This window comes from Gymnoscopelus braueri, assembly GCF_963280865.1.
Source record: "Gymnoscopelus braueri genome assembly, chromosome: 13".
NCBI classification, from domain to species: domain Eukaryota; kingdom Metazoa; phylum Chordata; class Actinopteri; order Myctophiformes; family Myctophidae; genus Gymnoscopelus; species Gymnoscopelus braueri.
In genome coordinates, this window is record NC_137615.1 from 27,609,468 (window position 1) to 27,634,467 (window position 25,000).

Genomic DNA, 25,000 nt, shown 5'->3' on the forward strand with positions numbered 1-25,000 from the left:
GACGCTGTGAGTATTGCAAGATGAGGGGGAGGGGGGGAGAGTGAAAGCGAGAGTAGAAACACAATAAAAAAAACACACCATACTACACTGTACTAGTGCGAAACACTTCACTTCTGGCAAGGCAGTGTATGAGGTGGTCATAAATGAAAACACACACACACACACACACACACACACACACACACACACACACACACACACACACACACACACACACACACACACACACACACACACACACACACACGTTTGCACAAACAGGTTTAGACACATACATAAAGTTTAACGTGTGAATGTAGATCAGTGTTTCGACCATTTTGGGTTTGTGCAACCAATTTTATGGGTCAATTCTCAAAAAGGAATTCAAAGGTTTTTCAAAAGAATTTCCGAAATTTCACCTAAAAACCTAAAACATTCCAAACATTTAAAAAGCGTTTAAGAATTAGTGAAAATAGCAGCTCTACAAGCTCACAACGAGTCGCATCGCAACCCATTGTGAGGGTAACCGGAACGCTCGCCCCAAAACACGCCCGCCCCCAACGGTTCTTGTATTCTTGTATTTGCTTTACTGAGGATAAGGTTAGAAATAAGTTTAGGGTTACACATAGTTTTACTGAGGTTAAGTTTAGGAATAAGGTTAGGTGTAGGCACGGTTTTACTGAGGTTAAGTCTAGGAATAAGGTTAGGTTTTGGCACCGTTTTGCTGAGGTTACGTTTAGGAATAAGGTTAGGTTTTAGGCATAGTTTACTGAGGTTACGTTTTGGAATACCAGGTGGCGACCATTCTGAGGTCGCTGGATTTGCCCCAGGGCGACTGTGTTTTGGTATTTATTGTGAGCTGGTAGATCTGCTATTTTCACTGTTAAATAGACTACTTAAGAGTAGTTCATTCATAATGTGTTTTGTTTGGGTCCCGGGGAGACACCAAATATATCCTTTTGGTCTTCAACTGAAAGGTTTGGAAAACCCTGATGTAGATGATATGAATGTATGAATCAAATGCTTTATATGGCCATGTAGGAGGAGCAGGCTAACAGCAGCCTGTCTAAGTACAAGAAGACGGTCCATGAGCTGGACGATGCAGAGGAGCGTGCAGAGATGGCAGAGGTATCCCTGAACAAGATGAGGACCAGGAACCGTGCCTCCACCACCAAGGGCTTCACCTCCGTGGAAATCGTGCAGGTCACCAAGCCTAAAGGGCACGATGACTAGTAGAGGAACACACATGCACACAGTACGGACAGGTGAGTGAACAACACACGCACACACGCACACACGTACACACGCACGATCACGTGGGTGCACAACACAGTCTCACACACACACATTTGTAATCCTAACAATATTAGGACATCAACATTTTAGGACGGCATTGAAAATAGCTGAAAATAGCCAGACAATAACAGATCTACAAGCTCACAACGTGTCAGGCTGCAATGTGTTGTGAGCTAGTACAGTAGATTGGTTATGTTTCAGTGTATGACATTGCCGTACACCTAAGTTACTACATATCAAATATGGAAAACTCTAACCATAACCCCCAAACCTAACCTCCAAAGGTCTAATCACCAACCTTAATCTTTTCCTAATTGTAAGGCTAGCTCCCCAAATCTGTTTACATCATAAAACAACCATTTCTCTTGTGAGGACCAGGAAAATTGTCCTCATAATATGTAATAATGTAATTGCAGTCACAACACTGCAAATGCAGTGGTGCATCCCAATCACATCCCAGCAAATAATCATCTGTTTCTGTTTGTCTCCACAGAGTGACACCCTCTCACACCCTCTTCTCCCTCCAGAGGACCTCTGACAACAGGGAGAAGATGAATTCACACTCCATTATCTCCTGACAGTCTTAAGAAAACCCCCCACCGACCCCTCCTACTTAGAAAGTCTTAAATAAGTCTTAAACATCACAGATAGTCTTAATCCTAATTAGTTTTAGGAATTGTCATATAGTATGTTGTTGGTGGAATTCTAGCCTACTATGTACTGTCAAGTGTGCCTAGACTGATGTATACCATCATTGTACTGTATGTGTGTGTTTAATGATTGATGATACCTGTGTCTGAGTGTGTGCGTTTTTGTTGTGGTGCTCTGGAACTCAGGATGGGTTGATTCCAACATGGACCTTCCCTATACTCTCATATTGTAAAGTACATTGGATGCAAGAATCCACCAGATGTGTGTTTGTTTTGTGTGAGAGATATTGTTTGTCCAAATGTGTTTCTATTCTATATTCTGTCATCTCTCTGTTAGTGTCTTTTTGATGGAGAGAGGTAGTGGGGTAAGCTGTGTTCTCACATCAACGATAGAGAACCCACCTGAGTGTGTCACTACTGTGTGTTAACAGTGTGTGTAGACTGTCTGCCGTATAGTCTTAATAAACCACAAGCAAGAGAAATGTGTTTATTGGTCATTATTATTATTAGTCTTATTTTATTGTCATTTCATTGTCGGTTCATACAAGGAATTTTATTTGGCACTTGGTGCTGTAATAATAACCCAACACAAAATAAGACATTGAACATCTGATGAAAGGAAGACCAATAATTAAAAATGTATTGCTAGTTCCCTCATACTCAGCATTTTATGTGCTGTAGATAAGTGACCCTTTGGTTGTGACTCAATCACCTAGAGGTGCAAACCCTGCCCACACATCTCTAATGTCTCTCCGATAACGATTATATAATTCTGACCTTGTCCTTTTTGACCCAAATGATAATCATCAATCCAGGGCACTGAGGGCAGCCTACTGTTTCAAGAACATCCACCACTCAATTTTGACCTTAACCTCAATTGTGACCTTACCGAAACAAAAGTTAATCATCTCTTTGGGGCAGCCTACTGTTTATTTCCATAAAGTATACAAAAAAACACTTAGCTCTGGAATTAATAGAAATAGATAATAGATAATAGATAATAGATAATAGAAAGCAAATGCATATGACTAAATCTAAACATGATTCATATATTGGATGTCACAGTACATCTTTCCCCGCTGACAAAGCAATGTCAGTAACAAAAAGACAAAGACCAGTGTTCATATTATACTGTAACTGTACATCAACATGGCTTTTATTTTCATTTTATTTTCATGAACATATGACATTTTAACTCCTCCCTGACACACTCCTCTTGCTCATGTCTCTCATTTGAATCCTGAATTATATTTATCTTCATCGTACTGTAATTACTGTCATAATCAACATCATCTTTTTCACCATCACCATTAACATAACTCAACTCTCAGTCTTGTCCCTAAGACCAACATTACATACAATTGACTAGAAGTAGTCAAGACTTCTAAACATAAAAGTTTGAAAATGTCACCAAATCCTAATATTTTGTTGAATATACTGTATGTTAAATTGTTAATTATATTGTACATTTAAGTCCAATCCTTTTGTCCTTATTTCCATACTGTAAGATATTAGGTGGAAAAGCCTATTATGCTTCCCATTGGTGACAATATACATATTCTTCCAGTGAGGCCAACAACCCTATATAAACTTGTCTTGCCTAGCAGATACTAAAGACTAGATGCATTCTGCACTTGCATTCTGAAATTCAGTCATCATTTGGTAATTTATCCAACAATGTCATGACTGTTGCCAAAAACCTTCTTTGTCTTATTTGATCACAAACTAGTTTATCATCTCAGGAATATATCGGATCAGAATAAAAGCCTTAGTCAACAAAAGAACACTCAATAAGATGTTAATTTTACATAACACTACTGCTAGACTAAAATAAAACCAGGAGAAGAGATCATATATCTCCTATTTTAACCTCCCTACACTTGCCTGACTGTCTTAGGATTGATTTAAAGATTTGATTGATTAGGCTTACTTTTAAAGCACTTCATGGCCTGACCCATACATTTTTGAGTTATTAATCGCTAGAAGCCTGAGGTCATCAGGTGGGAACCTGCTCGTTGTTCCTGAGTCAAGGCTGAAGACAAATGGTGACTGTATTTGTTGTCACAGATCCTCGGCTCTGGAATGGCCTGCCTGAGGAGCTCAGGCTTGATAAATCAGTATATTCTTTTATGTCATTTCTTAAAACCTACTTTTATCGAAGGCCTTTCATAAATTGTAATCTTCTTTAATTGTATTGTTTGAATGTCTTAATGTTTGATTTCTTACTGCACTTCCGCAATTAAAAACGGCAATAATCGACTTCCTTCCACAAAACTCAAGAATGAGAGTGATACAAACATACAGGTTCATTTTGGATTAACTTTAGTGATGATCAGAGGAGCTGGTTCATCACCATCAAGAATGACTGGAGAAAAAAATGGGTAGAGTTCCTCTTTGAATGTGCAATTGCGGCGGGAGAGAAGAGCCCTGGTTTCAATGTCATAAAACGAGATCTGCTTTAACTCATAATCTACAAACACACCAATCTTCTGCAGATTCATTTTTACAGTTTTTGGTATGATAATTGCATGCGTTGCTGAGTATTTTCCTCCATTGATCACCTGCAAAATAACGCATTGCTTGTTGTCCACATTGCCTTTTCTTTTGATGGACTTTGTAGCAAAACCAAAAGTCCATGCAGTCTTCCCTTTAAGCTGAACCTCATAATAATATTTTCCTGATGAACAAGCCTCTTTTCCCAGCACACAGGGAACTGTATCAAATCTCTCTGACTTATCAGGAAGTGTCTTACTCGTGTTTCCATATTTCACTTGTTTCCCATCCGATGATAGGATAAGATTGGGATGCGCTGTGTCAGGGTCCAGAGTCACATCTACTGCATACTGCTGCTGAATCTTCTTTAGCTTGACTTCAGGGAGCTTCTCCATTTCTCCATCCAGTGTGTCCTGCAGCTGAGCGATAGCTGTCCGTGTAGTCTTCACACTCACTTCACAGGACAGTGTAAGCCCACTAGTTAGTTGTGAAAAGGTGGAGAGGGAGAGGAAGCTCTGGAGAAGGTGGAGGTGGTCCTCGGTGTGTGAGAGCTGCTCCAGCTCAATGCTTTTCCTTTGGAGCTCAGTGATTTCTTCCTCCAGCTGCTTGATGAGGCCATCTGCTTCATGTGCTGCCGATCTTGTCTTCAACTCTATCACCTCGATGAGCTCAGCCTGTGTTCTCTGAATGGAAGACACCAGAGCAGAGCAGACCTGAAGAGTGTCTGCTTTTTCTCTCTCTGCGATTATATTATTCTGCTCTACTGAGATTTTGAACTGCTGGATCTTTTCCTGTCGCTCCTGGATCATCTCCAGTACCTCTGCCTTTTTCTGCTCCAGCTGAGGTTGCTTCTCTTCATACTCTACCTCTAACGGGACTGGGTCATGAGCTTTATGTTCTGTTAAACACATGATGCAAATGCACGTTTGGTCAGTTCTACAGAAGAGCTCCAGCATCCTGCCGTGGTCTTTACACATCCTGTCCTCCAGTCTTACAGCATCAATTAACTTGTGCGTCTTAAAAGCTGCATCTCTATGATGAGGCTCCAGATGTGTCTCACAATAAGAAGCCAGACACACCAGGCAGCTTCTCAGGGCTTTAAGCTTAGTGTCAGGGCAGACATCACAGGGGACCTCCACTGGCATGAGATCATCTTGTTTAGATTTCCTGAAATGGGCAGCCACCTCAGAGATCAGAGTATTGACAAAGAGATCTGGTCTCTGCTGAAAAAGTTTTTTACACATGGGACAGTGACAGAACTCACTGCTGTCCCAGTACTTAATGATGCAGGCCTCGCAGAAGCTGTGTCCACATGGAATAGTTACAGGCTGACTGAAGAGATCCAGACAGATAGAGCAGAGGAACTGTTCCTCTGATATGAAACTGCTGGCAGAGGCCATAGCTGGAGGAGAAGAGAACGGAGGGGAGGTTTTATTAAGCCAAATTAATATTGTATTATACAGTAGTGTTTATGCTCTCACTCTGAGAGCAAAAACAATGCACTCAACTCATGATTATAGTCTGAAAACTTGGTACTAGATTATTTAAGTGCTTAATAATAAGATAAATACAAAGGATAGCACTCCAATTTGACTTTTTAATTGCCACACTGATGTTTGTGTGTACTAGCAATTTCCAAACCAAGAGATAGATAGGTCGGTTAAGTTAAGTATAGATGTTAACAAGTGCCGCACAACAGGACTATCTCAGCAGGGGAGTCACAAACTAGATTAGCCTACTAAAAGATAGATCATAGGAACACTCTTCCACAATGCACTTAATTAATCCCACACAATTGCATTGGTTGTGAAATTCAAATTACCAGTGCACATAATGAACAAGACCCCCAAATAAGTAAACTTGGAGTGCTGTCCTGTCTATTTTTCTTGCCATATAAATACGTACAAATATCTATAAATGTAAAATGCAAACAGAAACAACATACACGTTCAAGTACTCCATACAGGAAGTGTGCTATTTCATAACATCCACTAAAATGGAATGTTGAACCAACCTGTTTGGATGTAGAAGCTTCTCTTTCTGAAAATCCTTAGTCTTGGTTTTAAACACCTTCAAAAGAAGGGAGCATGTGATGACTTAGACCTATCTCTGATGTGAAAATGCTTTAAGAATCGTTATAGTTGAGGTTTTAGAATACAGAATCGTTTCTGCAGAACTACAGTGGTTTCGTTTCTGAGAAATGGAGAGATGCACCTCCCCTTCAGAATGATCCTCCTGTTTTCTCTTCCTCATCAAAGTTAACACTTTATAGGGGCAGGCATCATCAGATCCTTGCATGTACCACTAGATGGCAATATTGGGTGAAATAGCCCAGGGGTCTTCCACATTTTTCAGGCCAAGGACCCCCTAGCTGAGAGAGAGAGATGAAGCAGGGACCCCCTCTATATATAGAAAGATATACCTCTTTGCCAAAAATAGCCGATCTGCTATTTTTGGCTAAAGTTCTCCTCAGTAAAGGGATGCTAGGGTTCAAGTGGTTATAAATGTACAAAGGAAAATCATATCACACAAAGATTTGGCGGCCCACCTGTAGTAACTCTGAGGACCCCCTAGGGGTCCCGGACCCCCTTCGTCTGGTTTCCAGGCTATACCGTTGAAGACCCCTGAAATAGCCAATGCAATATTGAGCGTGAGAGAGAGACTCATGATAATGTCCTGTTTTAATATTGAAATGCATTTCAAAGTGCTTGTTTTAATGAGATTGACTAAAAGCTGGGTGATGAGGAGGGAGAAGATGTAAGGAGAAATCAGGCAATCCTATCACATCACATCTCATCTCAAATCATGGAGCTGTGCCAGAGTTTAATTTAATTAATTGCAAGTACGGTAGGTAGCATATAAAGTAGGTATGAATAGGCTTGTTAAAAAAAAAAAAAAGTGTTCAAGTTGTCATTGATTAGTTCAGAATTAATTGACCACCAAGGTGGTCAAAACGTGCTTAGTCATTTAGTGCAGTGCAAAATGCCATTGAAAATGATCACAAGCAAGATGTCTAACATCTAATGTCTTTTTCTTATGCAATATCTTGGCAGCCACTATAAGCCACTGTCTGCCTAGTATAGATGTAAATTATTTCTTTACTTAGTCCACACAATGCCTGGACCGTCATTAAAAAGAACACAAAGTGTTATAATAAAAACAGTACTGTAGAACTTCAAGAATATATTAAAGGTAGTTCACCCCCCAAAAATATTTTCTTCTATCGATTAGTCACCCCATGGATACTTGAATTTATGGATATTTTAGTTTTTTCGCATTCCTAAGCCAATAATTTGATGACCAGCGGACCGGTAGGCAGCGGTTCAGGTAGGAGATACAAAGGAGACTCTCTACCGGAACCGCTGTCGGTCATCAAATTATTGGCTTAGGAATGCAACAAAAAATGAATGAATTCAAGTCTCCATGGGGTGACTAATCGATAGAAAAAGTCATTTTGGGGATGATGAACTATTCCTTTAATGCGAAACTCAGCGTAGGTGTAGCACGGCTTGGGTGCGGAAAGTTGTGCGGTATTAAACCAAGTACTGGGAGCTGATGGTAGGTGTTGCGCTCCACCTCAGCAATCCATCTCCCAGGAGTCTAGTGCATTGTGAAACAGGGATACACTCCTGCACTCTGGCTGATACCGATCTCCAAATGTTTACATAAACAGTACAATCCTCAGTTAATAGAATAAACCATTTTCTCTCACACACTCGGATAATGCTGAATACAAACAAAAGCAATGATTCTTACAGTTCTTGTCACATTGCATTTTAACTTTTTACAAATAAATGTAAAAAAAAAAAAAAAAGCCAGCAACCATAATACATCAACATGGATTTTATTTTCATTTTAGTTTCAGATGAACATTTCACATTTGTTTTTATACAAAATCATTAGAAAACGTCTCACACTCCAACTCCCCCACTGCTAGCCTTCTTTTTAGCGATTTAACCTTTACGCCTCACATATCAAAGGAGAACGGGAAACCATGCAGAATTCTGGACCAAAATGATGAGCCTCAAGCACTACGTGTCAGGCCGGCCAAATTAAAACCCATAGTTCAGCTCCTGCACAGCCGACAAAGAGACCCCAGAATTTCTAAAAAAGCTTGAATCCACAGCATCGCCTGGTAACATGGTCCAGTGGTGAGATATCTTGCCACATCAAGTAAAGTACAGAGAGGAGCAGAAATGTGTTGAGCCTGATTCAAGGGTGATTTATACTTAGTTGCCAATGTTGCGTACCAAAAATTGCTAGTCTACAAGCTCGTAAAGCATCGCACCGCAATGTGTTATGAGCGCGTAGATCTGCTATTTTCAGGTATAAATCAGGCATTATACTTGTTGTATGAGGGCGTTGCGCGCTGAAAATAGCCAATCTACAAGCCTAGCACGCGCCACGTTCTGTTGCGAGTTTGTAGATCTGTATAAATCAAGCATTAAGGAAGATGCGAAGGATAACTCTCAACAGTGCAGCTGATGGGCTTACAACTGCAGCGCTGAGAACTTTCATTTGGGACCAGAGTTCCTTTATGTCCATCTGTCTCATGACTCATTTGATCATCTTCGTGTCTTTCATGTAAGGACACAGTACCACATCAACACCACCATGCATGTTTTCTTACGCATGACAAATGATTGGTTACGTAGATTTAAAAGAAAAAGAGAGAGACAGAGACAGATATGAGTAATAGAGATTTAAGTCAACCAATGGCTGCAGGCCTTATAGAGGGGGAAAAGGGTAGAAAGGTCCACTGTGCCGTGTGGACTGTGCCAACTATAACAATTGAAGGCTAATTTCTAAATGTTTCGCGGATGTAAATGCCCAGTGCGGACACGCACACGCACACGCACACACACACACACACACAGTATTCCATCTTGCATAATCTTTCTCTATCGCACACACGTATCAGCCTGCATACACACACACATTCAAAAGTATTGTATATAGTGTATTCTCTGCCTCATGCCAAAAGGTTCGACAACATTCTTCGAAAGATAAAACCAAAACTTCAGAGTGAGCTACTACTCTCACACACACACACACACACCCTACCACTGCAATACACCTCACTTCTGGCAGGGACGTGTATAGGAGAGGGTGTGTGTGAGGAGAGGGTCAGAAATTAAAACGCACGCACGCACGCACACAGGATTAGAATCAAACTGGAAAATAAAACAGCTTTTATTAGCCAGAGGGAGGAAATCAACCCTCTTGAAACAAAACAAACCATGACGACAGGGCAGAGAGGCACTTATAGGATGACCAATTCAATTTAAGGGAGTGTGTGCGTGTGTGTGTGTGTGTGACTACCTGGAGACAAGAGCTACATTTGCAAAGAGGATGTTGGGCACACAGGCTCCAAAACACTCTTTCACCAGGTGTTCGCATAGGAGCACTTTTGTTTTTGTCTGAATGTTTCATGGGTTGTTTTTTTTAAGCGGTTGGCACATGTACATGCAAAGCTTCAAGTTCACCCGCGCAGGGGAACCGAGGGGGGGGGGGCGGGGGCAAATTGAATCAGGGAGCGAGAGACGGGAGGGAGGGAGGGTAGGGAGAAGAAAGGTAGACATGTACGTGGACAGACAGACTGACGAGACGGGCTCTTGAGTGCTTGAGCGTTTAAATGCTCCACACGCCCACCCCGCCTTTAATCCTGCCCTTCCCTCCCCTTGTGTCACATGTTCATAGCAGCGCCAGAGGAGCCCTCTGATTGATCGCTGCAGCCATCCTTCAGTCAGTCTCCAGGATGAGCGGCGGCTGCTCGTTCTCCTCCTCCAATCGCAGGTCATTGAGGTCGTCCTCCAAGCCTGCCCCTCCCACAGCGCCCTGCTCCTCACAGTAACCTAGGAGACACAGTTCAAGGGTCAAATCCTACACCGGGAGTATACTCTAAGCTCCCAAAGCAACTTGGTACGTAACAACTGACGTTCTTGTTGAACATTATATTCAGATAAAACACAGCAATAATGCCACAAAGTAAGCAAGACATATTTGGCTTAAGCCTAGTCCACACCAGCTCAGTGGCCTTGGGCCTATGGGGCGGCAGTGGCTCAGGGGTAGAGTGGCCGGGTAGAGTGAACTGGAAAACCGCAAGGTTCCCAGTTCGATCCCGGGCTGGGGCACTCCCCTAAAGTTAGTGTCGAAGTGTCCTTGAGCAAGACGCTGAACCCCTAATTGCTCCCGATGAGCAGGTTGGTGCCTTGCATGGTTTCCTCTGCCATCGGTGTATGAATGTGTGTGTGAATGGGTTAATGGCACAATCAATGTAAAGCGCTTCGGATAGAAGCGCTATATAAATGCACCATTTACCATTTACCTTGTGATTAGAGTGTGCACCCTGAGACTGGGAGGTCGGGGTTCGATCCACCGGCTTGGTCAAATCAAAGACTAAAAATGGCACCCAATGCCTCCCTGTATGGCACTCGGCATCAAGGGTTGGATTGGGGTAAGTCCCTGCGACCTACTAGCGTCATGTCCAGGGGGATGTACTTCAAGCTGCCTCACACTACAGAGACAGGAGATAGGCCCCTGCCGTATGGGCCCGATGGCTCGGCAAGGCTTACTTATTACACAGATGATTCGCAACGCAACTAGTTGCAACTTCAACCACTTGCAACAGAAAGCCCAAAGTTGCACCGACATGCAACGGGTTCATTTCAAAATGCTGCAGCTTGTTGCGAATCATTGATGTGGACTTTACGTTTCCTTTTAAACAGGTTACAGTTTGGTTAATGATGAACTTAAATGTAAAGCTTCTTATCTTACCAGTGTGTGACATGTGAGGCATGTTTGCACTATACCTTTAGTAACTGCAGTGCCGTAGGTCTGAGCCACCAGTGGGCGATCATGTGACCCCTGCTCCAAGATCTCGTTGGGCGCCTCAGTGCTGCCATCTAACCTGGACACAACACAAGGACCGACACAGTAATGAGACACGTGTGTGTGTGTGTGTGTGTGTGTGTGTGTGTGTGTGTGTGTGTGTGTGTGTGTGTGTGTGTGTGTGTGTGTGTGGTGACAGTGTATTCATGTTTACACATCGTGCAGAGGCAGTACAGCACGTTCCATGTGTGTGTGTGTGTGTTACCTGTGCTGTTTCATAAGTGTGCATTCTCCTCCCTCCTGAGGGTCTAGGTTGTACAGATACAAGTAGCCATCAGCGGCCGCTACTAGCAACCGTGGGATCTTCTGGATCCTGTATCAGCAAAGACAACCACACACAGTGAGAAACATAAACACACACACACTATGCATACACTCAGAACTTTAGAGTACTTGTTCTAAGGCAAGAACAGACAGTGACCATATGCAGTCTCTACGCAGTGTTTAGAAAAACTAAATCATTTAGGCCTCATAAGTAATCTCTTGAGTTGTCTCTTTTTCTTTCTTTTTTTGGGGGGAGGGAGGGGGGGCGGGTTAGTTAGCATGACATCATCATGGGAAACTGCAAGTCATGGTTCCTGCTGTAGCTACTCAAAATTAGATGAGACGGTGGGATTGATTTGTTTGACTCTCTTGTGTCTGGCGTGCTCTGGACATGCTCTCCGAGACTGGCATTCTTCAGACATGCTCTCCGTGCCTAGCATACTCCAGACATGTTCCAGATATGCTTGGACTACTGAGGTGAACCAGCACCACCGTCTCTTATTTTGTAAACAGCAAATAAACATTTTGCTGCTTGCACTTGTATGAGTGAGTGGCAAATAAACTCTTGAATCTGGAATATAAAGACAGGCCCCTATGGCTACGGTGCGATTCATCTGAAAACACCAACAGTTACAGCATGTCAACCACCTACCTTATAAGGGTGCACAGCCTACAGTACATACACACAACGAAACACTGAAAACATGTCTCACATGGCTATGTATGTTTTGTTTGAGAGATGTATGTGTCTGCAATGCATTTGTGTGTACTCACACAGCCAGGGCACAGATATTCTTGTGTCCAGAGAAGGGCAGTCGTACGGTGGCGAAGGCTCGTCCCTGGGTCCACATCTCTGTGACCTGGGCTGGCAGGTAGGTGGTTGACGCCATCAGCACTTTCCCCAGGTACCCTCCCCATGTGGTGGGCTCCTCCGCTGGGCTACACACACACACACACACACACACACACACACACACACACACACACACACACACACACACACACACACACACACACACACACACACACACACACACACACACACACACACACACACAGTGAGAAACCAGTTTCTAGAATTACAAGGAGCATAAGAAAATGAGTAAGAAATAGCAGTCTGACCGTCTCAGCGACACTTTCAGTAGGATGAGGTCACACGACAGTCTTCCTCACCGAAAATAACTGATTTAAGTGACACAAGCGAGCTACGTGTGTTTCTCGCTTGTAAATCAGTAGATTTCCTGCTGTATGCTTGCTATAATTCTAAGTAAATAACTTGATTTACAAGTGTAAAATGCAACGCACACTTGTACATCAGTTATTTACGGCGGCGACACCATTACACTTAGGCTCAAGTGGGTAATAAAAGGTATACTCACACATACTTCTCCTTCTGCGTCTCCAGTTTGAAAATGTGAACCGTCTCTGTGTTGCTGGAGGCAGACAGGTAGAGGCCCTCCATACTGAACGCCAGCGAACAGATACTCACACACCTAGAAGAGTGAGGACATCAACATTTTAGGAGGACAGAATGTCTATTTCTCAAATTCTACAATACTTGTGCAGACATTTTGCCCTCACAAATAGAGTAATTCAAGTCACACACACACACACACACACACACACAGACACACAAAAACAGCAGGATACACGTCACACATCAATTTTCTTGTGTAAGATCTAAATGCTGAGTAACTGAACTGAGTGAACTATATGAGTCGTCTGTAAATAATTTCACCACCTCTTGACTCCTCGTCGAAACTCGAAGAGTTTCTGTCCCTCTGGGATGGAGAAGACACGAATCACTGTACCCTGAGGAGTATTGAAAGATAGAAAACAGCACAGATGTAACACATACAGTATATTGTCACAACAAACGGGAGATTGAACGACAGGCTAAGTCATACCTTCTCCGAGGCTGTGGCCAATTTGGTTCCACTAGCATCAAAGGCCAATGCAGCTAAAGGACTGTCATGGGCGGGGATCATGTTAGCCGCCCGCTAGAACAGAGAAATGCACAGACAGTCACTAACAGATTACACACAGTGTTAAGACACATACTCCCCTGAGTGTGCGGCTCAATGTCATTCCAATCCACTCCACCTCCATTTGCGCATTCACGTTAAGGGCTCACTACACTGAACGAAGGCTCTCCCACCCGGAAGCAGACTATAAAACCCTCTGACAGCGAGTCTGCATCGATGCCAATTCAACACAGAACACTACCCCTCAACGGAAGTGCACATACAAGAGGATGATACTGACTTAACACACATACAAAGGGGCTTGTGTTTGTGTGTGTGTGTGTGTGTGTGTGTGTTGACCTACCAGGTTGACGGTGTCAAACACTTGTACCTCTCCTATCGTGGCACTGCCAGGGTAGGCAAGGTAACAGTTGTCATTACTGATGGAGAGGGCACACAAACCTAGAGAATGCGAGGGAGAATGCAGAGAAAGGCAAGTTAATTACACTATCACATGTATCTGACCATTGTAGATCATACATTATATAAGGAACTCAGTTACAAACGGTAAGGCATGGGGGTGAGTGTTAAATGAGTGTGAGAATCAGTGAGTGCATACATTTGGGTTCTAGGGTAGCATAGGGTTTAGAGTGACAATCCTGTAATAGAAAGGTCATAGATGCAGTCATGTGTCCTTGGCCAAGACCATATGGCTATAACATAACATCCGTCATGTCAATGTTCATTTATGAGGGATTAAACTACTTGAACCCTACCATCCCTATTCTGGGGCTAACATTCGGTGAAAATGGCAGATCTATAAACTCAAACGCTACACGTGAGCTTGCCGATTGGCTATTTTCGGTGGAAATATTTAGAGTAGAGCAAAAACAGGAGGGGGATCTAGTATAGAGCCCTTGGGTATACAGATATTTTTTCAAGCTCCGAGTGACAGAGAAAACACAAGAGATACACAGGCAGTATGAGATCATCTTGGCCATTGTTGTAAACTCACCTGTGGGGTTGGGTGGGGTCTCTCTGATGGTGTGCAGGACTTTCATGTCCCTGATGTTGTGGATGTACAGTGACTCCTCCAGACAAACTATAAGCCTCTATAAAAGGAAATATAACACCACCATCAAAGACCAACACAACAGGACCATGCCACTGCATTCTGCTCTGCACAAAGTACAGAGGAAAGTCAGGAAACACAAATAAGCAAGCTTTTTTTATGAGAAAGCATCAAGCAAAATGTGTCTAAGTTGTGTTTGATGAAAACGCTTGTTTGTTTCTAACAGTCTGTTGAATTGTGGGCCAGTGTATGCGTGTGTGAGTGACTAATGGGCTTCTGCCTGCCTGTTGAAATAAGAGACCATGTATAATTGTACAAATGAAACTGTATAGGAATGTGTATGCGTGCTTGCATGGTGTATGCGTTTTCTCTCTACCTGTCTATTGAGTTTGACAGCCAGTATGGTGTTGGAGTAGGAGTAGTTACAGATCTCTGTTCCCTTCTTGAAATGACACACTTTGAGCTTCCTGGGCGCCTTCAGACTGACAATAGCCACTAGACTGCTGGAGAACAGACGCTCCACAATACACACATCCTCCGTGTCCGCTGAGGAAGATTGAGACAGACAGACAGACAGACAGTTCATGAATCAAACCCATGACACAGACAAACATACATTTAGTGTGTCATAGTCCACTGAGCAACCAGGACGGCCCAGTCAGTGGGTCTATTCCTAATGGAAAACTTTCTAGTAATGATGGCCTATCTGTAACTAAATTGGTACAATGAAATATTGCACAGAGTGCTGCTAATGTTTTTTTCCCCATTGTCTTTGTACATACAGACTGAGATAGCTTGATGTTAGAGCTCATGATAATTCTGTCAAAAGTAGAAAAGAGACTCGGGCAAACATAACCACTTAAACCCTATATTGTTGACAGGAGTCCCTCAGGGCTATATTTTCTGTTTTTTCTCTACATTAAATATCTTCGCTGAAAATAGTAGATCTAGACTACAAGCGGAAGCAGTGTGAGCTTGATCTGCTATTTTCTGCAAAGGTTTTCCCCACAATACGGATGCTGTAGTTTAAGTGGTTAATGAATATTTAAAGCATTGTGGACGTGCTGCTGATGTGCAGTAATTGCATTTTGGCTTATGAGTTGTGCATTAATGTTGATTATCCATTAACATAATGGTGCACTGCAAATGGCTATGGAAAATGGCCATGAGCAGAACAAAGTTTAACAAGATATAAATAAATTATTGTCATACTCATTCTACCCACACACAGACAAAATATAGCGGACATGCACACAGCAGGGATGACAGCGAAAGAACAAAGCAATGGAAGATACTCACTACATTCATAAATCTGCTCCAATTTGTCCACAGATGAGAGGGAGAAGAACTTGTATCCTGATTTAGTGCCAACAGCTAAGGACCTGTGCAAAGTGATGTACACACACCAGTAGCAATTATCTAACAATGATGCAGAAAGATGACACACAAAGTGTCTCTCTCTCTCACACACACACAGCAAAAATCCTCAAAAAATGTATTAATTTATTCAAATAAGCACTGAGAAATGTCCTGTGTATACATTGCGAATCCCGAGCCTTTAGCATGTGATTGAAGCACATGGAGTCCTACCAAAAATAACACTAGAGAGACAGAGACCTTTTGGCAGTTTCCTCTCCCTGTCTCAACCACGCTTCCCAGTCACTGTCACCAAAGGCTGTGTCATCACATGGTGACAAGTGACCCAAGGCAGGCAGGCTCACAGACGACACAATAACATGTGTTGCAATAACATTAACAAGCATCTCTGATCAAGGACAGTGATCAGCAAACCTAGTTTAACTGGATGTCACTCATACCAACATTGCATTTCAAACTGTACACCAAACACCATGGAAATTCATTGCTGCTTTTTAAAGTGTATCTGCCTTGCCTTGCAACACTTCTGTACATGTAAGTACATGATAAAACCACCAAAACAAAAAAGGTGCTAACGTTAGCCACGTTCAACTGACATTATGATCTCAATATTTCTAACTGCATTGCATTCACTTTTTTACTACATGGCTTTCGTGTTACAGAGCATGACACCTCCTGCGTGTTGTGTTAGTTAGCTAAAGTTAGCGTCTGCTACGCTACGCTGTACATCAGTGCTATCGACAGCTAACGATGGGCTGTATATATAGTGACAATTTGGTGAAATAAAAGGGCTATAGTAGGGGTCTTCAACGTTTTTCAGGCCAAGGTTCCCCCTAGCTGGGAGAGCGATGAAACAGGGACCCCCATCTATCTATGTTGTATAAAATGGTGTTTCAGATTAAACTTTTTTATTTTTTCTCTTGCTCTTTTTTCCCCTCCACACCAATACCTCTTTATCAAAAATAGCCGATCTACAAGCTCACATGCGAGGCGTTGTGAGCTTGTAGATCTGCTATTTTTTGGCTAAAGTTCTCCACAGAAAAAGGGATGCTAGTGTTCAAGTGGTTAATGTAAAAAAGAAAAGAAAAATCCCTGTAGTAACTCTGAGGACCCCCTGTAGGGGTCCCGGACCCCTGAGCTATAGCAAGAGAAATAACACGTTTATATCACATATCGGAGGGGCTCATGACATGCAGTCTGTCTGTCTGTCTGTCTGTGTAGCCATTATTAGCCAAGCATGCTAACGTCAGAGCACCAGGCCACAGTGGATCCCCCATAGAGCCCGGCCTCTCTCCTCATCCTCCCCGGCCCTTCCTTACGTGTTGTCCTGGTTGAAGTTGGCGAAGAGGAGCTGGCTTCCGCCAGCATCCCCGCTTTGACTGGCCAGGTTCATGGGCTCGACACCATTTATTTACGTCGAAGCTCCGGTGAGAAATGTGGCAGCAGTTTAAAGGGTTTGTAACTGTGATCAGAGGCTGAGCAACAGAGGAGCTTCCATCGCTTCTTTTTTAGCCTTGTTCCTCCAGTGATTGTTGTTGTTTTTCACCAGGGCTCAGTGTTGCCATAATCTGTGGGAGAAACCAAGCAACCCAGGTCTAGGAAAACAAAGCCAAAAGAAGCAACACGAGCAATGTTAAAATAGCCGATCTACAAGCTCACAACGCGTCGCGTTGAGCTTGTAGATCTGCAATTTTCAAAAAACTCTGGCAACAAATGTGGAATATTTGGATTTTTTTTGGTACATATTTTTCACTCTTCATACCAGTAACCTGTAAGCTGATTGTATGACGCTCTGTATAGTAGTGTGTATATCTGTCTGTCTCTTATATGTCATCATGATTTGTGTGCATGGGGATCTTAAACAAGCTCAGTGCTTAATGAGTCTTCCAGTTTAGTAGACCTTGTATTGTGAATTTGTACTTCCATGTACTGTAATGTACTGTTGGAAGCAAGCCTAAATAAGCAAGTACATTTAAGAAACAAGCCCAAAAAAACGCAACCCCCAGCTACAAGCATTACAAGCAACTTTACAGAAAAAGAAGCCCAAAGTCGCTTATTATAAGCCGACATGGCAACACTGCCAGGGCTGTTGCTCTTTCCCTACCGCGCATGCTCTGTTGCGATAGTCCGTCGTACCACGGTGTCGCGCTCCAAAAATGACAGATCTACAAGCCCACAATGCGTGAATTCCGAGACGTGTTGTGAGCTTGTAGATCTGCTATTTTGAGCTGCGGCGTGCAATACATTTAAAGGGACAGAACATCCTTTTTCCTCAGACAGTATTGTGTGACTGTGAAGACGATGAAAACGTAGTATCATGTCACCACCCTATGGTCACGACACAGCCAAGTCTATTTGCTTTTTAAAACATATACACCGATGGGAAAACGTGTTTTACTAATCTGAGTATTCATGCTGGAATTCACGGCGGAAAAGTACTCTTTTCTTTTTATTTGTTTCACTTTTTTTTTAAACTTTTTTCATATAATTGTTGTAGTGGAGTAAAAGTATAATATTTGCCTCTAAAATGTAGTGTAGAAGTAAAAGTACTGAAAATTGGAAAATAAAAATAGCTCAAAATTGTATTTAAGTACAGTACTTGAGTAAATGTAACAAGCCAGTGGCTTTTTGGGGCTTTTCAATCCTAGTTGACCTTGTGTTTTGAACTGTACTTCCATGTTCTTTTTTCCTGCAAACTTCTAAATAAAGTATTCAATCAATCAAATTATCAAAAACACCACTGCTGATGGTGCCGATATTATAACCTGGTTATAACTGACCAAGAGGCTAAAACCATCAAAACATGTACAATAGTGACCTCTAGCGGCTTGGAGCTGCTACGTATGAAAGTGACTGGTTCTCCAATGTTGTGAGAAGTGAGGGCTCACTGTCTAATGGGCATAGAGGGAGTTCAAGTGAGTCCAAATTAGAATGTGAGTGTAAGCCCAATTAAGAATTGGGATGTTAGTTGAATTTTAACACCAGTTCCTACAATAGTTGGCCTACAAATTGGACATAATTAGAATGCACCAGACTCTATTAGAGACTCAAGAAAGACATGTTTGACTAATTTGTAGGTCTTCTGGACCTGTCACCTGGACAGAAAAGGGACCCTAACAGTGCAAGTCAATCGTGTGGATTGTGGTCACCTTGACAACAGCCTTAAAAGCACAAGATGGGAGGTCCGGATTGACCGGACAAACTGAATTGTGTTGCATTAAGGACTCATGCCACCATGCTGACAAACTGCCAGCCAGGTTCTGTCAGTGGTGGAAGAAGTATTAGGCCTACTCAGATTTGTACTCAAGTACAGTGGTGGAAGAAGTACTCAAATGTTTTACTTGAGTAAAAGTATCAATACCACAATGTAGAAATACTCTGTTACAAGTAAAAGCCTGGTATTCAGAATGTACTTTAGTAAAAGTACAAAAGTATTGGCATCAAAATATACCAAAAGTAAAAGTACTCATTATGCAGAATGTCCCATTTCAAGTTTTCAAAATGTATAAAAAATCTTTTGAAAATAGCAGATCTACAACCTCACAACGCGTCACATTAAGTGGTTAATGTATGTTTAGTAATAAAAATCTAAATCTAAAAAGTAACTAGTAACTAAAGTTTTCAAATAATTGTAGTAGAGTAAAAGTACAATATTTTCCTCAGAGATATAGTGGAATAGAAGTAAAAGCATAGTAAATTGGAAATACTCCACTAAAGTCAAAATACCTCAAAATTGTACTTAAGTACAGTATATTTACATTTATAAATATGCTTTACACTGCTCAAGTAAAAGAAGGCAAACCACAATGTAGAAAATATTCTGTTACAAGTAAAAGTCCTGCGTTCAAAAGTTTACTTGGGTAAAAATACAAAAGCATTGGCATTAAAGTACCGAACGTATAAAGTACTCATTATGTAGAATGGCCCATTCACATTATTGGATTGTAATTAATAATGCATTAATGTGTTCATCACTTTAATGTTGCAGCTGGTAAAGTGGTTCTAATTTTAGTTACTTTATATGCTGTTGGGTTGGTTAACCTATAATTGCCTACTGCATGTATCACAATTTATCAGTTAATGTAGATTGTTTTGTATTAATAATCTAAATCTGCAAATAATTAATAACTAAAGTAATCAAAAGAAAGTTGGAGAGGTGTAGTGGAGTAGAAGTATAAAGTATTACAAAATAAATACTCAACCAAGGAAAAGTTCCTGAAAGCTGCATTTAAGTTTAGTTTGAGTAATTGTACTTACCATAGTCACTTTCTACAACTGGATCCTGTTCACAACACTTGACTTTATTGTGCTCCACTTATACTGATCCTTGGATGATTGATGATTAATAATCAATACATGGTTAGACAAATGTCAAAATGATTAGTCATTAGGTTTGTTTGTCCGTCGATGCTAATGAAGTAAGCTATAATTTTGCATGAAACAGCCTTTATATGGGAAAAAGAACATCAGTGCTTTTGCTCAGCTTAATTCATTAATTTCCTCCTTGGCAAATCCAAACAGCAGCAGTAAAAGAGATGTATCTGGAAGAGAGAGCTACACATGTTGAAAGAGACAGACAAAGAGAGCATGGCATGGCACACTGCATCAAAACATTAAACAATTGTTTATTTTGTTTAATATGGGTGATGATGAGAAGGGGGTTGAAAATAGGACTATCCAAGTGCACCCTTCTCAAAAAGAACTATCTGTGTAAAGTCTGTAAACTTCAAAGGCCAACATAGGCTACTGTTGTTGGTGAAAGGTCAGCGTTTTAGCCTGGCAATGGTGTCATGTGTGACAAGTTGACCCATCAACTTATTTACTAAACAAGACTCCTGACACTAGCTGGGCATAACACAGTTAAAATATGTAAAAATAGATCACAATAATAGTACAATACAGCAAAACACCCTCTGTGTCAAATGGTTATGGTTATGTTGTATATGGCATAATACTTTCAAAAACAAAAGCACAATTCTTCTGTTGTATCTGAAGTTAGCTTTGAATACTATACTTGATTGCAAAGTTAACAAGCTCTGTTTAGGCTACACGTTTATTATTGCTTTGGCAATGGAAACATTATGCTTTTCATGCCAATGAAGCCCCTTTGACATGAACTGAAAGTTGAGAGAGAGAGAGAGAGAGAGAGAGAGAGAGAGAGAGAGAGAGAGAGAGAGAGATAGAGAGAGGGTGTATGTGTGTGTGTGTGTGTGTGTGTGTGTGTGTGTGTGTGTGTGTGCGTGCGTGCGTGCGCGTGTGTGTGCATGCCTCTGTGTTTGTTTGTGCGCCCGCGCGTGCGTCTGTGTGTGTGTGTGTGCGTGCGTGCGTGCGTGCGTGCGTGCGTGCGTGCGTGCGTGCGTGTGTGTGTGTGTGTGTGTGTGTGTGTGTGTGTGTGTGTGTGTGTGTGTGTAGTGTGTGTGAGTTGTGGTGGGCTCGTGGGGAGGGGTTGGTTGGTGGTGTGTTATCAGCCAGGGGAGGGAGGGAGGGTTTACGGAACATCCTGCAAACATCTGAGTCGGAGGAACAGAACAAACCCCACTTTTTCGAGCTGGATACCAACACCACTCGCATAGTTCCTGACACGCACACACCACACACGCGCACACACATCACAGTGTTGTTGACGCGTCGGGGGCATAGAGATAGAGTTGTATATCGGGTCGGGGGGGAGAGGCCAGTCCTACGTGTTCCATGTGCCAACAGAGGAGTTAAATCAAGTGTTGCTGTGTTAGTAGCGGCTGTAGAGTCTGTGCGTTCGATGCCTGAGCTAGACGTGTGTTTCTGTTGGGACGCACGGAGGGACTGGGACATCCGGCATGGGGCAGGAGCACCGAGATGGACTTTAAGAAGACAACATTTGGAAGGTAGAGTGAACTTTGCTGGGAAGAATGTGAACTGATGTTTAATCACCGTGATGTGCCTGGCTGGCACTCTGTTCTGTACCGTACAGTGTGTGTGTGTGTGTGTGTGTGTGTGTGTGTGTGTGTGTGTGTGTGTGTGACAGCGGCTCTGATGTGAAGCCATGCACACTGATGCGCTGCGGGGCAATCAAACGGATGTTATAGATTAGTGCACTGTTTCCCAGACAGTGGGTCGGGACCCATTTGTGGGACTCGCGAGTGATATCCCTTTATTTTTTGTCATTAATTATTATTATTTTCCTAAAGATTTCCACAAAAAAATCACACATTTAAAAAAATAAAATAAATTCAAACATATAATTTCAATAACACATAATCACAAATAATTTCTGGAATAAAATAATAATCAAAGAAATTCCCTAAATTTGAAAACAAACGTTTAAGAAGTAGTGAAAGATAGCAGATCTACAAGCTCACAATGCTGCGCGAAGCCACGTGTTCTGAGCTTGTAGAGCTGCTATTTTCACTAGTTTGGGTCCCTGGCAAACATTTGATTTCTCTTTTGGGTCTCAGCAAAACAGTTTGGGAACCACTGGATTAGTGCGTGTGCGTGTGCGTATGTGTGTGTTGGGGGGGGGGGGGGGTCGAGCTTGTGTGCGCGCGAAGGTGAAAGAGCAAAATAGAGAGAAAGAGGTTGCAGGGAGTGATGATCAGCATAGGAGAATGGATAACAAATGAACAGATCTGTGATAAACAGCTCCCTCATTTAACTAACATTGGTTATTGAACAGTAGCTGCCTGCCATTATATCCCTTTTCACTTTTTCCCCCCATGACTTTGTTTGAACACCAAACACAAACTCTGTAGTTAGTTTAGCATCATTGTACTCTATTTCAAAAACACAGAGAGCACAGGACAAATGCTAAATGTAATGCAATGCTTGTAAATGGTCTAGTTTCCAGCCTGCCTGCTTTGTTTCTTGTCAGTTAAGCCTTAGGCCATAGGCTACAAATAGCCGATCTACAAAGAAATATATCTACAAGCTCGATCTCGTAGATCTATTTTCTTTTAAAATCAAGTCTCCCTACTGATCGCAGCCCCCCCCCATCTATGTATCTCTTTGTGTCTGTCTGTTAAGATCTGACTGTTAGTATCAGTATGTAATGGAGAGTTGGTGATGATCGTGAGAACCAGATTGTGAATCCCCCCCAGAGGAGGTGAACTTGATCTTCACTGTTCCAAGGAACAGCCCTGGAGTCATAATAGAGACTGTGCACGAGTCCACCAACACACGCACACGCGCACACACACACACACACACGCACGCACACGCGCGCGCACACACGCACACACACGCACACACACACACACACACACACACACACACACACACACACACACACACACACACACACACACACACACACACACACACACACACACACACACACACACACACCCCCACACACACACGTGCATAAGTTCTCCACCAGGATCCAAAGGGTGACGGGTTCGATCTTCTTAGATGTTTGCAATCCCATTAATGTATGGAATGTGCTGTAATGGTTACGCAAAAACATAACACACACACACACACACACACACACACACACACACACACACACACACACACACACACACACACACACACACACACACACACACACACACACACACACACACACACACACACACACACACACACCAATCATGTGGCGGTACATGCCTTCTATAGCACAAATTATGGAAAGAAAAGGGAGAGAAAAAACAGAAAGAAAGTGTGTGAAAGAGAGAGAGAGAGAGAGGTGATCATGTTCTGATTATTATAACAATGGCTCTGTATCCCTTTTCCCTCTGCTTCAGTGCGTCTCTCACTCTCTCTCTCACTCACACACACACACACACACACACACACACACACACACACACACACACACACACACACACACACACACACACACACACACACACACACACACACACACACACACACACACACACACACACACACACACACACACACACACACAGTCCTGTCATAAACTATTAGGCTACATCAGGCGGCTTCATTTAGATCCATTGACAGGCGCACAATACTGTACAGTGTCCACAATGACACCATTCATTATCATGCCGTACACTGTAAAATCCTCAGTGTTCATTTAAATCTAAGTGTGTACAATTGGAAGAGTCTGTTTGTTTAATTTTTACACAGAGTTGAATGAATTTTAAAATGAATACTGTGCATTAGTGAAGGTTTTGCCTTCTGCAGAATTGACCGCAACTTGAAACAGCTGCACAATATTCGTAGAAGACATCATTAAGACATCAACACACCCCACTCTGCAAGAGAGCATGAAACCACACAGTAAAATTAACCCTGAGAGTGTGCAAATGTGACATTTGTACAATACACTCTCAGAGTTACAAAAGGATAAATTGACACTGTATGCATTCTCAGCTGTTGTTTTCCGTACCATGAATCATTAATCATTATGGGGACATTAGTTTCCAGGTAACATTACAGTCAGTGAGATCAGGGAAAGTCAAGTGAAGTGAGAGTGACAACAGATAGAATGATAAAATAAAATACAAAACTGAAAGAGAGACATGGGGAGAAATGTGAGATGAAAGAGAGAGAGAGAGTTCTTTATAGTTCCAAGGGGCTGGAAATATTGTAGGCTACATGTAGACGAAAGAAACACTATCAATAGAGCTTTGATACATCTGTAAATCAGGTGCATGTCACAAATACTGTTGGCTGCAGTCATCGGACACCACATTTAGAATATACTACTGGTGCATATTCTGCACTACTGATGCTCATAAGCTCATTAAAAACTTTGAAACAATGTTTTAATTATTATCTTCACCAGGCCGAAGGCCGGGGACATGGATTATGTTTTCGACCCTGTGTTTGTGTGTGTGTGTGTGTGTGTGTGTGTGTGTGTGTGTGTGTGTGTGTGTGTGTGTGTGTGTGTGTGTGTGTGTGTGTGTGTGTGTGTGTGTGTGTGTGTGTGTGTGTGTGTGTGTGTGTGTGTGTGTGTGTTTGTGTCCAGAACTAAGCTTGCAAACTGCTGTATTGATCACCAAATTTCTTATGCACGCTGCGAATAGGCCAATGAAGTCACTCCATCCCCAATGTTTTTAAAT

The 25,000-nt window shown here is 42.2% G+C and overlaps 4 protein-coding genes across 4 annotated transcripts in view; 2 read left to right on the plus strand and 2 right to left on the minus strand.

Annotated features, from left to right (window-relative positions):
- LOC308098389 (myosin-16-like) overlaps nucleotides 1–2,382 on the plus strand; it is a 37,568-nt gene extending 35,186 nt beyond the window's left edge. Inside the window, exons 43-45 of the mRNA XM_080446724.1 lie at nucleotides 1–6; nucleotides 1,021–1,244; nucleotides 1,769–2,382. The exon at nucleotides 1–6 is cut by the window's left edge and continues 195 nt beyond it. Of these exons, the coding sequence (XP_080302850.1) occupies nucleotides 1–6; nucleotides 1,021–1,212 (198 nt within the window). The 3' untranslated portion in view covers nucleotides 1,213–1,244; nucleotides 1,769–2,382. The remainder of the gene's footprint in view (nucleotides 7–1,020; nucleotides 1,245–1,768) is intronic.
- A 301-nt stretch (nucleotides 2,383–2,683) lies between these two features.
- On the minus strand, nucleotides 2,684–6,613 carry LOC308098396 (E3 ubiquitin-protein ligase TRIM39-like). Its single transcript, XM_080446732.1, has 2 exons — nucleotides 6,433–6,613; nucleotides 2,684–5,820 (listed from the first exon to the last, which is right to left on the minus strand). The coding sequence occupies exon 2, from the start codon at nucleotides 5,816–5,818 to the stop codon at nucleotides 4,232–4,234; it is 1,587 nt and encodes a 528-aa protein (XP_080302858.1). The 5' UTR covers nucleotides 5,819–5,820; nucleotides 6,433–6,613; the 3' UTR covers nucleotides 2,684–4,231.
- Nucleotides 6,614–8,243: 1,630 nt separating this feature from the next.
- On the minus strand, nucleotides 8,244–17,536 carry wipi2 (WD repeat domain, phosphoinositide interacting 2). The gene is made up of 12 exons (XM_080447558.1): nucleotides 17,306–17,536; nucleotides 15,909–15,991; nucleotides 14,986–15,155; nucleotides 14,553–14,649; nucleotides 13,902–13,999; nucleotides 13,481–13,573; nucleotides 13,315–13,385; nucleotides 12,953–13,066; nucleotides 12,348–12,512; nucleotides 11,515–11,622; nucleotides 11,231–11,328; nucleotides 8,244–10,273 (listed from the first exon to the last, which is right to left on the minus strand). Exons 1-12 carry the CDS (start codon nucleotides 17,377–17,379, stop codon nucleotides 10,161–10,163), a joined length of 1,284 nt encoding a protein of 427 aa, XP_080303684.1. The 5' UTR covers nucleotides 17,380–17,536; the 3' UTR covers nucleotides 8,244–10,160.
- A 4,107-nt stretch (nucleotides 17,537–21,643) lies between these two features.
- The window catches only part of mmd2a (monocyte to macrophage differentiation-associated 2a), a 12,704-nt gene continuing 9,347 nt past the window's right edge, over nucleotides 21,644–25,000 (plus strand). Inside the window, exon 1 of the mRNA XM_080446250.1 lies at nucleotides 21,644–21,850. Coding sequence (XP_080302376.1) covers nucleotides 21,822–21,850 — 29 coding nt within the window. The 5' untranslated portion in view covers nucleotides 21,644–21,821. The remainder of the gene's footprint in view (nucleotides 21,851–25,000) is intronic.

Excerpts from the sequence above, each read along its gene's own strand:
- LOC308098396 (XM_080446732.1), bottom strand. The coding sequence starts at position 5,818 with ATGGCCTCTGCCAGCAGTTTCATATCAGAGGAACAGTTCCTCTGCTCT.
- wipi2 (XM_080447558.1), bottom strand. The coding sequence starts at position 17,379 with ATGAACCTGGCCAGTCAAAGCGGGGATGCTGGCGGAAGCCAGCTCCTC. Across the intron at positions 13,386-13,480 it reads TGGCCACAGCCTCGGAGAAG|GGTACAGTGATTCGTGTCTT; the intron begins GTATGACTTAGC and ends AATACTCCTCAG. Across the intron at positions 11,329-11,514 it reads ACACTTATGAAACAGCACAG|GTTAGATGGCAGCACTGAGG; the intron begins GTAACACACACA and ends TGTTGTGTCCAG.